The sequence below is a fragment of the Saccostrea echinata genome, unplaced genomic scaffold (genome assembly GCF_033153115.1).
Source record: "Saccostrea echinata isolate AGI-Se365-2 ecotype Australia unplaced genomic scaffold, CSIRO_AGI_Sech_v1 ptg000016l, whole genome shotgun sequence".
Lineage (NCBI taxonomy): Eukaryota > Metazoa > Mollusca > Bivalvia > Ostreida > Ostreidae > Saccostrea > Saccostrea echinata.
The window spans coordinates 24,591,679-24,607,856 of NW_026889765.1; the positions used below are offsets into that span (position 1 = coordinate 24,591,679).

Below are 16,178 nucleotides of genomic sequence, written 5' to 3' on the forward strand. Positions count from 1 at the left end.
AACAGTGAAATTTCCCTACGAGGTGTCTGTAGTGCATTTACTTTGTAGTGCCTTATTTTTTTCCATATAAAGCATGATTTACTGAAACCTTGTAATCTACAAGGAGTCACCGATTTTGTAAAATCAATACAAGAGTTTTATCCGTGTGTACCCCTCTTTGCCAGTCATTCACACAAGAGACTATCAACTAAGACGGCGACATGGCTGCACTTAACGGAAAATGGAAGCTTGCGGAGGTGCAGGGATTTAGTGACTACATGGACGCTATTGGTAATTATATATTTTAAATGGATTCCAAATTTCAGTTATTTTGTTTAACTGTAAACCGATATTCGTTATCATTTCAAAATATATTTATGCACTATCTGAAGAACCCATTTTTAATAAGATTGTTAGAGGGCTTTTTATACAATCAATAATGCTACGGATACATAAAAGTGAAATGTTTTTCGTGTTTGTAAGAGTTATAAATTTCAGGTGTTAGCAAAGAAAATAAAGAAAAGGGTTTGAAAATGCTCATGCCCGAAAACAATATCGTTCAGGAAATATTGATAGATGGTGATGATGTATCGATAAAAACTATAACACCACTGTCAACAATGGAACAGAAGGCCAAACTTAACACCGAGGTCAATGTTACTGCTCTGGATGGTCGTCCAATGAAGGTGCAGTTGTCTCTTATTTTTTTGATAGGGTTTTGATTGATTGAAAAATTGTATGTTTTTTACGTCCCGTTCGAGAATTTTTCACTGATATTGTATTCAATTTAAATTAATAACGCCATTGTTCCGAAACCTTAATTATAACTTACTCAATATATCTGAATACTTGCATCATTTCTTCAATTTTAATTTTTTTCTTTTAGTTGTTTTCAGACATTTTTTGTCAACCAACACCAGACAAACAGAACCTATTTAAAGGAAGTGCAGCAGACAGACTGTGGCAAACTTTCCATTAAACAAACATTTCACTCTAATCTTATCAAGGCCGGTTGATTTATATTCCTTTTCTCTGGTACTACGAGAACGATTTTTTTCATTCAATAAATTACAATCGTGTGCAATATTGACATATACCTTTTATTTATGTCCTCTTAATCTCATTCCGACGTCAACACTCTTCAAATTCGTATACTACAGATTCAATCGTAATGCATACTGACCTTGGAATGACAATATTGTATAATTCTTTCAAGATTCATGATTTATTGACTAATTGCATGTTGTATAATGTCCCGTTTGTGATTTTTTCACTCAAATAGAGAAACCACCCGGCCTTGATCAGATTTGAGTGAAATGTTTGTTTAATAGCAAGTTTGCCACAGTCTGTCTGCTGCACCTCCTTTAAATAAGCTCTGTGAGTCTGGTTGACAAAAAATGTCGGACACAAACTAAAACAGATTCTTATCAAGAGATAAAAAAAACTTGAAATATTTCTTAATTTTGTCAATTCTTGTTAAATTTAACATTCTACTAGAATAACCAACAAGTACAACACTTCAACAAAGAAAATGTAGAAATAAAAGTTTATAATACCAATTTGAAATAATTCAATTAAAGGATTATGTTTCGGTTTCACATAGTTAGTTCAATTTATTGAGATTTTATTAGAAGAAAAATTAAAAGTTTATTACTTGATATATATATATATATATATATATATATATATATATATATATATATATATATATATATATATATATATATAAACAATTTGTTGCGACTATATTTTGTTGTTCAAAACATTCGTGTACTTTATTTCTCAGGCAACATTCAAACTTGATGGAGAAAAACTCATTGAAGAGCAGAGAGGACCATTCGAATCAACTAATATAAGATTCGTTCAAGATGGAAAGCTTTTGATGGTTTTTATTATTATTATTATTATTGAAAACAGTTTAAATTTATTTTTCTGTACATTTCTTTATTCTATTAGCTCACCTGAGCTGAAAGCTCAAATGAGTTTTCTGATCACATTCTGTCTGTAGTCCGTCTATAAATTCTTTACATTTTCGACTTCTTCTCCAAAACTACTGGGCAAATTTCAATCAACCTTGCCACAAAGCATCCTTGGGTAAAGGGGGTTCAAGTTTGTTCATATGAAGGGCTACACCCTCTTCCAAGGGGAGACATTTCAGAAATAGTGAAAAATTGGTGGTATCTGAACAAAATTATCTTCTCTAAAAACCACCAGGTCAAAAAGTTAAAACTCATATGAAATCTTATCAATAAAGTGTAAATTCAGATTTGTTCAAGTCGTGACCACCGGGGGAGGACTGGGCTACTATTATAGGGGATCAAAGTTTAACATAAGAATTCATAGGAAAAAAGCTTAGAACATCTTTTCAAGAATAAATCCGTTGGATGGGACGTTAAATGGTACCCCATGTCAAAGATCACAACCCCCTTGGCACGTAAAAGATCAGATAAAGAATAGTATCACTGGAGAAGGGGGGGGGGGCAGAAAAACCAAAACCTTTCAAACAACCTGTCAAAACATTTTCTGCGGAAATATGGCTAAAATATTGCGGACTAGGCGTAAAACTATAATCAAACTATCAGTCATCAATCTTCTCAAGAACAGCAAAGCTATTATGTTGATATGAAAGCATCCTCAGGTAGTGTAAATTCAAATTTGTTCAAATCATGACCCCTGGAGTAGGGTGGTGCTACAGTGACCCAAGGGGAAGAGTAGGGCAACATGACCTCCAGGGGAAGGGTAGGGCAAGAATGGGCATTCAAAGTTTTACATAGAAATATATAGGGAAAAATCTTCTTCAGAAAAGCAAAGCCATGATTAGTCATATTAATATGGAAGTCTCCTCATGTATTGTAGATTAAAATTTATTCAAATCAAGACCCCCAGTGGTTGGGCCGAAATGGGCAATCAAAGTTTTACATAGACGTACTGTATATAGGAAAAAATCTTGCAACATCTTGTCAAGAACAGCAAAGCTGTTATTAGACATATTGATGTTGAAGCATCCTCGGGTGGTGTAGATTCAAATTTGTTCAAATCGTATCCCCCGGGGATAGGGTGGGGCCACAATGGGGGGGGGATAAAAGTTTTTCATAGGAATATAAAGGAAACATTTTTTAAACATCATCTCAACTATTAGTCTTAGTAATATGACAGCATCCTCGGGTAGTGTAGATTCAAATTGGTTCAAATCATGGCCCCCCCAGGGGAAGAGTAAGGCAACAATGGGCAATCAAAGTTTTGCATAGAAGTGTATAGGAGAAAGTCTTTAGAAATCTTATGCTTAAGAAGAGAAACGCTATGCATGATTAGTCATATTAATATGTAAACATTCTCACGTAATGTAGATTCAGGTTTAATTAAATTATGAACCCCGGGGTTGGGTTGGGCCACAATAAGGCATTAAAGTCTTGCATGGGAATATATTGGGGAAAAAAATCTTTAAAAATCTTCTCAAGAATAGCAAAGCTGTGATAAGTCATATTGATATTTTAAGCACATTTTTTGAAAACATGACCCCCGGGGATAGAGTGGGACCACAATAGGTAATCAAAGTTTTACATAGGAATTTTTAAGGAAAATATTTAAAAATCTTCCTCACAAGAACAGCAAAGCCATTATAAGTCATTTTGATATGGAAGTATTCTAAGTTACTGTTGATTAAATATGTTCACCCCCGGGAGTAGGGTCAGGCCACAATGAACAATCATAGTTTTACATAGGGATATATATATATATATATATAATCTTTTTTTAAAAAGTCTTCTTATGTTTGATTGATTGTACATTGTTTTACGTCCCATTCGAGAATATTTCACTCATATAGAGACGTCACCATATATCGGTGAAGGGCTTCAAATTTAGACCTTTATTCGGCACTCAGGGCCATTGAGCAGTGAGGGATCTTAATCGTGCCAACGCCTGCCGGATCACCGGGCCTCGTTTTTTAACGTCTCATCCGAAAGACCCGCATCTTTCACTTCAAAGTGCCGAGCGCATGGCGATGGAACAGTTGCAACCTATTTTTTTTTTATCAACTTAGGTGATTCGAACTCACGATCGATCTTCCGATCACGGAGCGAACGCTACACAGATTGAGCTACCGTTATGGTATTTTCTTAAGAAAAGCAAATCCATGATTAGTTATATTGATATGGGAGTGTCCATAATTAGTGTAAATTCATGTTTGATCCCCCCTGTTACCTTTTGAATACTGAACTAATTTTTTCTGCTTTTTCCCAACCAATGTGCTCAGATGAGCGATGTGGCTCATGGGCTTTTTGTTTTTATTTGTAGACGCAGACAGCAAATGGAATAACATCTACTAGAAAATATAACAAAGTTTGAAATACTGTGTTTGAGCAAAAAGATCTAGGGAATTTAATGCATGTATCGCCTGCATGCTTGAGCATTATTAAAGACGTAAATAAATCCAACAGATGTCATGTATTTATTTGCATTATTATAATTCATGCATTTAGGGGATGACAATATTATTCTAAGGTGGGGATTGGTAGATTTTTGAAATAATTAATCTGTCCTCGAAAATATTGGAAAGAAATAACCCGGTATATATCGATTGGCAAGAAAATATTAAATAATCTGTCTTTGTCAGGCAGGGTTATCCATCATTTTAGATTTAACTATTGCGCAAGAATTCCAATATTCGCGGTCTTTCTCAACCGAATTCCCGAAGTAACCCTCGATAAATTAAAAACACACAGCTTTCTGAATCACCACTTTAATACATAAATTGTACATCTATTAAATAATCTGCAAGCTGAAAAATAAATTAAATGATTCCAGTAATGTAAATCAATAATGAATTAATGGATATTGAATTTAACCTAGTATGTACATGAAAGTGCTCTGTGACCCCCCCCCCCCCCCCCTTTCCAACACATCAACCTACAAACGTACTTATTGATAAAGAAATATAAGCTTATAGAATCTGAAAGTATATACGTACTAGTAATAACTAGTTTTATGTGTTTAGTAATAACAAGTTTAATGTGATTTCTTTTAAAATAATTTTATTTACAAAATGTGAATTATACATCTTTATTTTCAGGACAAAAAAAATCCTGGTAGGTCACACAGACAGGCTTTCATCTTTGTATAAAATTTGCAATATTGGTCTAGGTTGACTGCAGCATTTTTAAACTTTTGAGCTAAAAAACAGCTGTTTGGAGTCATAAAATACTATTTTGATGGATTAATCTTTAATTTTTCAGCTTTACAACATGATTTCAATGCATGTACTATGTTAAACTTACAGTGCGGATGCAATTTTAGAAATTTTGGTTATTTTTACAATGTAGTAAAGCTAAGTAGTTTTATAAATAAGTATTAAAATAAAATCATTTGCATTACCTGAAAGGGTGAAAAAATGGCTTAGAATCATCTCTTTTCATTCATGAGTAAAGTCTAGCGAGACCTAGAAGATAATTGATTGTGCAAGCCAAACAATGGGCGCTAATGAGAGTAAAATAAATAATTGTTTAGCATTAGATAAACAGTACGTAATTTGGAAATTCATTTTTAAGTTTATAAAATTATAATATACTTATTCTCATGATCGACGACCTCACTGTGGCGCTAACAATTAACTGTGGCGGAACTATGGCGCTGATTTCAGGCCCGTAGAACGCTTGGGAGGGGGGTGGTAAAATAGTATAGGTTGAGTGTAGTTGTAAGGTCGAGTACTGGTAAATTGTAGAATTTGAACAGTAAATTAGCTTTTTTTTTTGCTTCTCAGATAATTTTGGGTAGTTGCTCCCCATCTTTTGGTCAGTGTAAGATTTTTTTTACTTGTCAGGTTTTTTGGGAAGTTGCCCCCCCCCCCCCCCCCCCACACACTTTTGAAACCGTTTCTACGGGCCTGGATTTTTTAAATATTGCGCTTGAGAATTTAACTATGGTGGGCCCGCTATCTAAGGACTACGGCGTGTCCTAAGAATTTTCAAAGTCTTAGGAAATGTCTTAGTCTTAAGTCAGGTTCTCGAACCTTTCCTAAATTTAGGACCTCGCCATAAGTTCTTCCTAGCTTTAGGACAACATAAATCGTGTCTTAAGATCATCCCAAGTTTGTTGTGATGCTTATATTTTTGAATATTGCAAGCATATGCGACAATTTCTTGTTCCTCAGCAGTCTTTGTACGAGCTGATGATTTACAAAACATATTTTTTTCACAAATGTTACTTAAAGGCCTCGTCTTTGCAACATTAGTTACAGTGTTCAATAATTTACAAAAGATGATATCTACTTTTTCCCCCACCTCATCAAGGAGAACCTGAATTTCGCACTTGAAAAGAAGGGGAAAAAATCATACAACTTTTATTTGAAAGGGACAAAAAATGAAAATTGTTCATTTAGTTTTATCTACGACCTTTACATAAGTAAATCGGGGCATATTGCTTTTTATTTAAATCAAATAAAAATTTAAACCATTGATTGTTTGATTGATTGTATATTGTTTTACATCACATTTGAGAATTTTTCACTCATATATAGAGACGTCACCATATACCAGTGAAGGGCTTCAAATTTTGACCTTTACTCGGCACTCAGGGCCAGAGAGCAGTGAGGGATCTTTATCGAGCCAACGCCTGTCGTGACACGGGGCCTCGGTTTTCAAGGTCTCATCTGAAGGACCCGCAACTTTCCCTTCAAAGTGCCGAGCGCATGGCGAAGGAACTGGGATAAAACATTGCCTTTTACACAGTTATTTCTCTATTTGAATACATGGTTTTAAGTCCTGCAAAATTCATTTTTTTTTATCGGCAATTTTTTTTTTAAAAATAAAAAAAGAGAAAAAAAGGATACAAACTTTTAGAATATATCATATCATATCATAATCATCGTCAAGGTAGATAACTGAATTTAAGATTCTTTTTAAAATTTAAATCTTTCACTCTGGTAGAATAAAATCGCTTGTTTCGATGCGATTTACATGCGGTATTCAATATTTCATAATTTAAAAATATGCAAACATTAAGACATACTGAAGCTACATGTACATGTAAATGATTTTTTTTTTTCATGTTAGGTAAAAGATTTTATACCTACAAATGTCTCCAGAATTTTACCTGTATAGATAAATGTAAAGAAACAAGAGTGTTCATTGTATGTTAGGATGTCTTGACTTTAGATGTGCTAGTTACCGTCGAGCTACATCTTATAATATATTCCAAGTTGATCTTAGGATGTCCCTAGCTTTCTTCCTAAGTCATATCTTAGGAATAATCTTAGAACATATCTTAGGAAAGTTTCGTGAACATGCCTGCTGGTCACTCAGGTGCTCAGAACAACCTCCTCCCCCCCTCCCCGCAATAAAAAAAGAAGTAGAAGTTTTGATTTTGGCATTTCTTTTTGTTTGTCAGACTTTTTTCCAGTGAAGAAGAAAATAAATAATCTTTCCTTGATCATCTTGGAAATAAATAATTTGTCCTTCGCCGACATGAATGTAAATAATCCGACTTATCACGACTTGGAAAAGTTTGTCCAGCCACTTCCCCCTTCAGAATCAATTGGTCGCCCCTTTATTTAGACTGTATTTGAATGAAATCATCTAATGTGTGACAATAAAATAAAAATATAATTCCTCAACCATCAATATTAACATTTGCCAATGTTTTTCCTTATATAACAATACTAATTAAATTGAAATTCAATTTTCAATGACATGCAGTTGGTCACATGATCAGACTTTCTTGCGTTTGGAAAGCAAACTGCATGAGTCATTTGGACGGTTCCGATTGTGACGTCACATGACATCGTAGGTACGTTGTTGTTGCATTTCCATAGCAAAGTATACATAGTGCCTATATTTCTTTGTAACACGAATAAAAAAGTAAAATATAAATATAAGAAATAAAATATCATTTTTTAGAGTTTCATTGGAGTATGACATGAAGTCGGTACGTGATCAAATCTACTATAACGCCCTTCGAGCGTTATAGGATTTGATCACGTGACCGACTTCATGTCATTCTCCAATGAAACTCTAAAAATGATATCTTATTTCTTAAATTAAAGCTAAAATGAATCTTGACCTTTGTACTTGCTCCCATTTGTCATTGTCACCTTGCAAACTAATAAAACAAGTGCTTGAGCACTTTCAGTAGCCCACCTCATTTCTTCTCACAGTACAAGTACAGCTTCTCTTGTCTTTGAGGAATATTTAATGTGTAAAGATAATGTATTTCTGTCTCATTTTATTAATCTATTATTTACCTGTCTATGCGAAAACAGGTGAAAGCACTTTCTGTATCAAATTTTACAAATATTATTGTATAATTCTCATTCAGTTGACTTTTCAATGACTTAAGAAATGAATGTAATATTTTTTTTCTTTGACTGAAGTATCAAAGAAAAAATTGGTCGGAAAACGTCATCATTGCGCGTATGCATTGTTGTCATTGCAGACGATCTGGTTTGTTTAGCAAAGGGGGGTAATTCGAAAAGAAACGAAAGTAGAAAATAACTCTGGAATGTAGCGGATAAGTTTTGAAATTCAGGAAAAAAGTGTTAAAGTATTTCATTTTTCTTTCAGTAATCTGGAAGCGGGAAATACACATATAAAGTCAGCCAAAGGAGTTCCGGCTGCTAAGTGCAAGTGAACTCCAGATTCTGTTGATGCAGTTATCAAAAGAATTTTTTATCCAATCAGAATCAATTATTTTTTAGAAATTAAATGATATTATTTACAGTGATTACTCGCCATAAGTGAAAAGTAAAAGGAAATAAATTTCTCAGAAGAATGCAAATTGAAGAGTCCTGCCCAGCACCAAGTGGTTCAGAATTTCACTAATGTGGTAAAAATAGGTCATACTCATTACAGATTTGTACTTTGTTTGCCCCCTAGATGTCCAGGAGCAGAGCAAAAGATTTTGTAAGAAGTAATGTATTTTCATTAATAAATATAATCAATCATGATCAGCCACTCCATTAGACCAGAATCTTTGACACAGGGACCGAGAAGCTAATAATTTTGGAAGAAACACCCTTGCACAACATAACTATGCAACTAGTAAGTTACAACTAAATAACAAGGAGCAAAGAAGATTTTCAAAGAATTTATTCATTTTTTCTATGTATTCAACAGAGTCCCACTTTAACACCAAAACCCCTGACCCAGGGGCTATGAATTTCACATCTTTTAAGCATCCTTGCTTAACATAACTATAAAGTTAGTTTGTCTGCTCTTAATACCGAGGAGTAGAGGAGAGATTTCCAAAGAATTATGCAATACAATATATGAGGGTTGTTAAAAAAGTTTGCGGACATATTGATTTACGGAATATTTATTGCGTACTTTGAAGAATGACAAATGTCTAATTAAATTCTTATCTTTTGATTATTTTAGTATGTAAATAGGTCCATTTATTAAAATTTTGAAAAAAATACAATTAATTTTACTTTGCGGTCATAGGATTCACAGAGCAATCACTTGACCTTAGGTGGCGTGTCAACCTGATTCCTTAGCCCCCCACCCCCACCCCCATTTTTTTGCAAAGATAGACATTATATAGGCAGTGGTTAGATAAGCGCTGTTAAGAAGTTAATGTTTACATGCTTAAAACATACCGACAATAATCGTTGATACGTAGACCTGTAATTGACGACTTTAATTTACGTAGGTAATTCAAGCTACATACCTAAATATGATGTTAACAATAATTTTGAACCCGATTGCACACAACTCAATTACAATTTACACTTGGGAAAGCAAGTAGAGGAGAACACTTACAAATGTAAACACACACATATACATGTACCTATTGGATTATTAGATTTAAGTTATTATCCCCTTGCAACGGAGTAGGAGGGGGTATAGTAACCCTCTTGTGTGCGTGTTTTAGTTTACATGTGTTAATGTGTCCTTGTGCGAAACGGGAGTGCAGTAATTTGCATCGGGATCGATGTCGAATGGTACCTTGATTTATATATATGTATATGCTCTTTGTAAGTGGATGTTCCACTTTGTGGTGCCTTTGTTACATTTCGTTTCGAAGATAAAGCAATCTATAAACCACAGAATGTATTGATCGCTTTTTATCTCCATAAATAATAGCATATATTTTTCAGAGAAAGTAGAAAAATATAAAGTTCTTTTTATGCAAATTTGACTCCCTTATCCAAAAAAGATTCTTAATTTTCCTATTGGTTTACGTTTTATATTGATCCTGAAGCAGTTTTTATTTAAAAATAAAATGTCATAATCACCATATAAGTTGTCTAAACAAAATAATAACCATATTTTCGAACTTCTTTCGATCTTTTTTTTTTTTTTTTTTTTTTTTGCTTTCAGTCATTTTTCTTATACCTCAAAATATTTTTATACAAATGTTTCGAATGGGATATAAATTATCTTGTGCATATATACTCGTATGTTTAGGCGTTTCTTTTATATGATACTAGATGGAATCCCGCGCAAGCGCGGAGAATTTGATTTTTTTTTTCATTGCTGACTGATCAATTTCAATAAAATATTTTATAGTTTCTGACAATTAATTACAGGCTTATAGAAGGAAAAAAAATATTTTGTATAAATTTCCGTAGTGAGTTTAGAAGCAAAAGTATAGATAAGTACAACCCACACCTCCTTTGTTTTTTTAACTAATTCCATGTTTTTTAACAAAAGGACTTGTTCCATGTTTTTGAAAAAATCCGTAATGATATGAAACATATTATTTACAACTTTGTTCATTAAAATATTGAATAAAATAAAGGTTGTTGTAAGCATATTTTAGGAGAAATTTAAAGTTGAATTTCAAATACGGCGATTTGCATTCGGCGCCATACTGCTGTGTAGTCATATGCAACAATTCAGTGATACATGTAGAGAGATAAGAAATTGTAACGAAGTTACCAACGACAAATGCGGGACAATACGGAAAATTCTGAATCTTACATGCTTTTCCATAACTATAGAAGTATGAAGTTGTTTTAATTTAAGTATAAACGTTTATTTAGAGATGGATTTAAAAATATATGTATTATAAACGGACAACAGTGAGTGTATACATGGTGTAATGATGTTAATAAGAAAATAAAAAAAAATACTCACTGATTTATTGTAGAGCTTGTCAATTTTAATAACAGTACTAGTATATAATTATCATAACAAAAATTGCATAAAAATAGAAAATTGTGGAATTTATATATCTCGGGGGTAAAGTAGAAAATGAATTAAGATTTAGCCGATCGCGCAGGATAAAAATAGAAGAAAACAGATGCTGGACAGGAGTGCAGGATGAACTTTTCACCGCTGATAATTAAGCTCCATGAGGTTTGCTATTTGTTTGTAGATTTAGAACTTGTTTATAAGATGCTGGCTTGGTCAAGAATAAGGGTGTAACCAATCAAAGAGGTTGATGCGAGGGAGCAGAGGTCATGCATCTGTATAAATTATCTACAGTAAATAAAAAGTGAAGATTATGCAAAAAGTTCAACAGGAATTTTAAGGTGCAATTAAAGATTAAAAGAGGGTTTAAGGTCGGATAAGATTAACTTAAATTCAGAGCAAAATTAAAAGTCATTAGTGCAAATTTTGAAGAAATACTCAAATATGCAGGGCATGTACGGGGGTATAAATGTAGCGCAGTGAGACATATCCAGCCGGTGGTCTGCTGGATTTTGTCTCTTTCTGGTTGCATTTATACAGGTAAGATATTTTTATAGACTTGCGCGATTTTCGTAAGATGGTTAAAATGTTCAGATGGCTTAATGTATTTACAGGTTAATATATTTTATAATCTGATAGTAATGTTTCGTATTTATTATAATGTTTGTTATATTGTGTATTGTGTATCTTTAGTAATTGTAAATAATTAGAATGTATGTATTGATTTAATAAAGGGTGGTCTGCTGGATTTTGTCTCTTTCTGGTTGCATTTATACAGGTTGGGTTACAGCTAGGACAACTCCCCATAACCTGTGATGCGCTATGGACAGGAAGGGAACATATCCTAGGAAGAGTAGATTCAAACTGGAGCGTTTTTGAGAAATAAAGGACCATTAATAACCCAGCTAACTTGGGTCAATCTGGTCAAGACCAGGGGATTGTAAGAATTGTTCCCCTGTGTCTAAAAACCTCTCACAGGCAAAAAGCGCACAACGATCCCGGAGTTGAAAATCAATTTATTCAATGACCAGAGAAATTCCAAGACCAAAAACAATATATTCGAATTAAACGAAAATCCCCCACAACCCACATATCTTTTTTTTTATATGAAATAATTATAGAAGAAAGGGTAATTAGTAAAAATCCCATCGACTTTTCAAACTATAGGACTGGGTATTATTATCAATTACCCTGGTCCCCTTCTGATTTCAATGACGATGCACTCGCTTACTTACATTATGACTTGATTGAAGATTATTAAATAAAATGAATTAACAAAGTTTTGTAATTTTAAATTTATGAATAAGGTTGGTTAATACGCTTGATAAGATGGCAAATTATTTAAGAAATAAATAACAAGTTTAAAAACTTCTCTGGGAAATGAAGTGGGTCGGTCACGTGATCAAATCCTGTGAAGGCCGAAGGCCTTCTCAGAAGATTTGATCACGTACCGACCCACTTCATTTCCCAGTGAAATTTTTAAACTTGTTATTTATTACTTATATATACATTTGAGACGAACAATCGAATATAGATATTGCACTAACTGTTCGTCGTAGATTTTGACAAATTACGCAAGGTGTAAATCGGCTTGAAAAGCGGTTACGCTTCAAATTCATCTGGCAAAGGATTCTGTTTTGAAGGGAATATTCGGTGAAAGGCTACTTGTGTTCAATTATAGTGAGCATATTGGTGTCTGGGAATTTTTGTATTCATGAGAACCCATATTCGATGTTAAAAAAACCCACAAGAAACACGTCCCATGTTTGATTATAAAAAGTTGGAGGAATTTTGGTCGGAAAGGGATGGATGGAGACACTTGTCCGGAATAGATAACTTGAAATCAAGTGTAAAATTTGATCAGAAACATAAAATCTACGATTTCGGTAAGGCATATTCACTATGATGTTGACACGGAGACACTGGCGACAGCTTACATTGTTAAGACAACGATCTCGATGATGGAGATGTGCCTACCGAACTTCCGAAGTGCAGTGTTTGTCAGCTGTTTGTGATATTTTCCAACAGATTTTCAAATTTATTGTGAGCAAAGTTTGATAAAAAAAAATTTATAGCATTCAGAGATCTACGAGAAAAATAAGGGTAAGGACGTTAAGACTATGCATCTCAAACATGGAACTTATAACACGTAGTTTTCTATTCTCTATGTAAAATCGATTGAGAACTGTATTAAATACTCGTTTACATTGTAAATAAAATAATTATTATTTTACTTGCGTATTTTGTACATTTTTATGCATGAAAAACATGCTATATTCCTAAGTAGAGTAAGTCTTTTTATGTTGATATTACTGCACTGTGTGATTAGGTCACGTAATGACCTATGACCTTCGAAAAACTTCATACAGGTATGAAGATATTTGCTCTGTGCATGTTTATATTATAGAGAGATACCACAAATGTATATATATATATATATATATATATATATATATATATATATATATATATATATATATATATATATAAATTATATTGTGCAGCCGAGTTTCTGCAGTTTTCGTCTCGTCTCCTCCGCTATCATCACTATTAACTAAAGGTAGTTCTATACTCGGCACTAAATGGCCTCAAAGCTTGAAAAACTTGCTTTTACAACATAGACATACATCCCAGCAATTGATAGACATAAGAAAAATCATATGTCAATATTATTATTTTTTTCTGCTGTTGCCTCTCAGCAGTATATACCCCGAAACGCCAAATATTGAAACTTAAGAAAATGTACCTGACTTCAAATTTGACAATAGAAAAGAATTTAAATCTTGACATTCAAACTATAATACTCAAAGTAGAATAGAAACATGTTATTAAACCATATATTGAATGTCTAGATTCAAATTCTTATATAATGTTTTGTAAAAGTTAATGTGTTTTTTTAAATAAAAAAAACTTAAAAATTTCTTTCCATTTCTCAATTTATGTTACACACAACGATGTTCTATATGGTAAGGAGAGGTAGATTTGTGACGGAACATGTACATATAGTCGCCTGAGACAACATTTACCTACCCTCACTGCAAATATTGTCCTAGATTGTACATATTGTCACTGGCAATAGTATGTACCGAGAAAGATTTTTTTTTTCCTTCTGCAGAATGAACAACAAAATGTTGTGTTGGCGACAATACATATTTATTGTGAACATCTGTACATTTTGTCGCCAAAAACATTATTTTGAAAAAAAAAAATCTGCACCTGGGGTCTTGAAGAGGGGAGGCCAACACACATACACAAAGAGAGAGAGAGAGAGAGAGTTTATGGCAGACAGACAAGTAAACAAGCACTCATCTAGAAAGAAAACTTTTTGGTCAGAAAATTGTGACAAGGGTCGGTGAACACAATTTGATATGCCAAGATACCGGGATTCTGGGATTTATCTGATAAATAATCAAAATTTATTCCTTTTTTTCTCGTATACATATTCGGAGAATGAATGTTAATTTTCCTATTCAGTAGTAATAATTAGCTGGGTTATATCTTTATGTGATTCTGATACATATGTATCGATATTATTGGGGTTGGAGTCTACACTTTATGAGAAATTTCCTCATTAAGTCTACTTACTTAGAATTTATATTAATTCTGCGGATTTTGTGATCTTAATGAATTTAAGCAAATCATGTTATTTGCTCTGTTCCAAATTTGTTTTATTTCAGTGTAATTTTGAGATTGATTACTGTCTTTATATATATATATATATATATATATATATATATATATATATATATATATATATATATATATATATATATATATATATATATAATTTTCCAATGTTTTGGAGGGACAAGACTTCTTCCCCCATCGTGTGTATGTAATTTTTCTATTGCTTATACCTACCAAAAAAAAAAAAAAATTCATAATTTTTGATATCATCGCGAATAAAAGAATCAATACAATACAACATGCAACATGTGGTTTCATACTTTTTTCTTTCATGCTAGCATTCACGTGCTCTTTGAACTTTTTCATTGATTCCTCCATGACATCAGTGTAGCTTTCGAACTCCCGCCTTAAAGCTTCTACCTGAAATGCCCTAGAGCAGACGACAGTTGTCCTGTTAGGTAACCTTGTGCAATGTCTTTACAACTTCCTGAGTGTGTCTCTCCCTGTGCAGTGTGAATAAAGAAAACCAGGAGAAGATAAAACTCCATCACCTGTAGAAAGAGCGAGGAAACTCTAAGTAAAAGTTGTATAGATCTCATACACCAAAACATGCTAGACTTATTCATATGAAAAAGATCTGCAGATAGTAAAAATATTTTCTGGATTTTATTCTCTAAAACTACACCTTTGTATAAGGAATATTTCCCGAATTAAAAATGATTTCAGTCATTGTACTGTACATGTATATATAATTTATCATCGTGCATCAAATGTCATACATTTTGAAATAACACTGAACATCCGATATCAATCTAATAATGATACGAAGAAAATGAAAATTAAAATGTAACTTAATAACTATATGAAGTCGCAAAAATTGCACGTTCTAGAATTGTTTATAATCAGTCACACAAATAAAATGGTTTTTTTAGGGATGTCAATTTTACTCAGACAGCTTTGTTGATTAGTCGGAAGCTTTAGTCGAATGATAGTCGAGTACTCGTTGATATTTGAATTAATTTTTCAAGTCATTTTCCCTATTTGTCTTTTACAGACTGTTTGTACAATATTTAATATACGCTATCACCATTAATTAAACAACGAATTCTGTATAGTAAACGTGCACGTAGTAATATAAAAAAGTAAAAATGTATCCATCGAATGTATTTGATTTTAAATATATTTACTGCACAATTTATCTAGCGTACAAATACGCTTGCGTTTGTCCTTTCTTTTCATGAAGCTAGCATAATTCATCGTTATTGATCTATAACCTTGGGTCATTTGAACGTGTCTAGTCAGTGACCCGTGACTAAACAATAGTTAAAGAGTACCTCCTATAAAATCACAGAGAGCTTGGGATATATTTAATTATGAGATTTTGTGTAAACAATCAATACAAACTTGAAATGACTGAAAGAAAGAAAAAACATTAAATTACTC

The 16,178-nt window shown here is 32.9% G+C and overlaps 3 protein-coding genes across 3 annotated transcripts in view; 2 read left to right on the forward strand and 1 right to left on the reverse strand.

The window, feature by feature from the left end:
* LOC133188585 (3'-5' exoribonuclease 1-like) overlaps positions 1-16,178 on the forward strand; it is a 291,755-nt gene that overhangs the window by 236,639 nt on the left and 38,938 nt on the right. The gene's annotated exons all lie outside the window — the stretch shown is intronic.
* LOC133188582 (uncharacterized) overlaps positions 1-16,178 on the reverse strand; it is a 294,465-nt gene that overhangs the window by 199,301 nt on the left and 78,986 nt on the right. The window lies entirely within an intron of this gene.
* On the forward strand, positions 153-4,415 carry LOC133189042 (sodium/calcium exchanger regulatory protein 1-like). Its single transcript, XM_061324484.1, has 4 exons — positions 153-270; positions 478-665; positions 1,766-1,864; positions 4,276-4,415. The coding sequence occupies exons 1-4, from the start codon at positions 201-203 to the stop codon at positions 4,324-4,326; spliced, it is 408 nt and encodes a 135-aa protein (XP_061180468.1). The 5' UTR covers positions 153-200; the 3' UTR covers positions 4,327-4,415.

Coding starts and splice junctions, on each gene's coding strand:
- LOC133189042 (XM_061324484.1), top strand. CDS start 201: ATGGCTGCACTTAACGGAAAATGGAAGCTTGCGGAGGTGCAGGGATTT. Junction 271..477: donor TGACTACATGGACGCTATTG/GTAATTATATAT, acceptor TATAAATTTCAG/GTGTTAGCAAAGAAAATAAA. Junction 1,865..4,275: donor AAGATGGAAAGCTTTTGATG/GTTTTTATTATT, acceptor TTTTATTTGTAG/ACGCAGACAGCAAATGGAAT.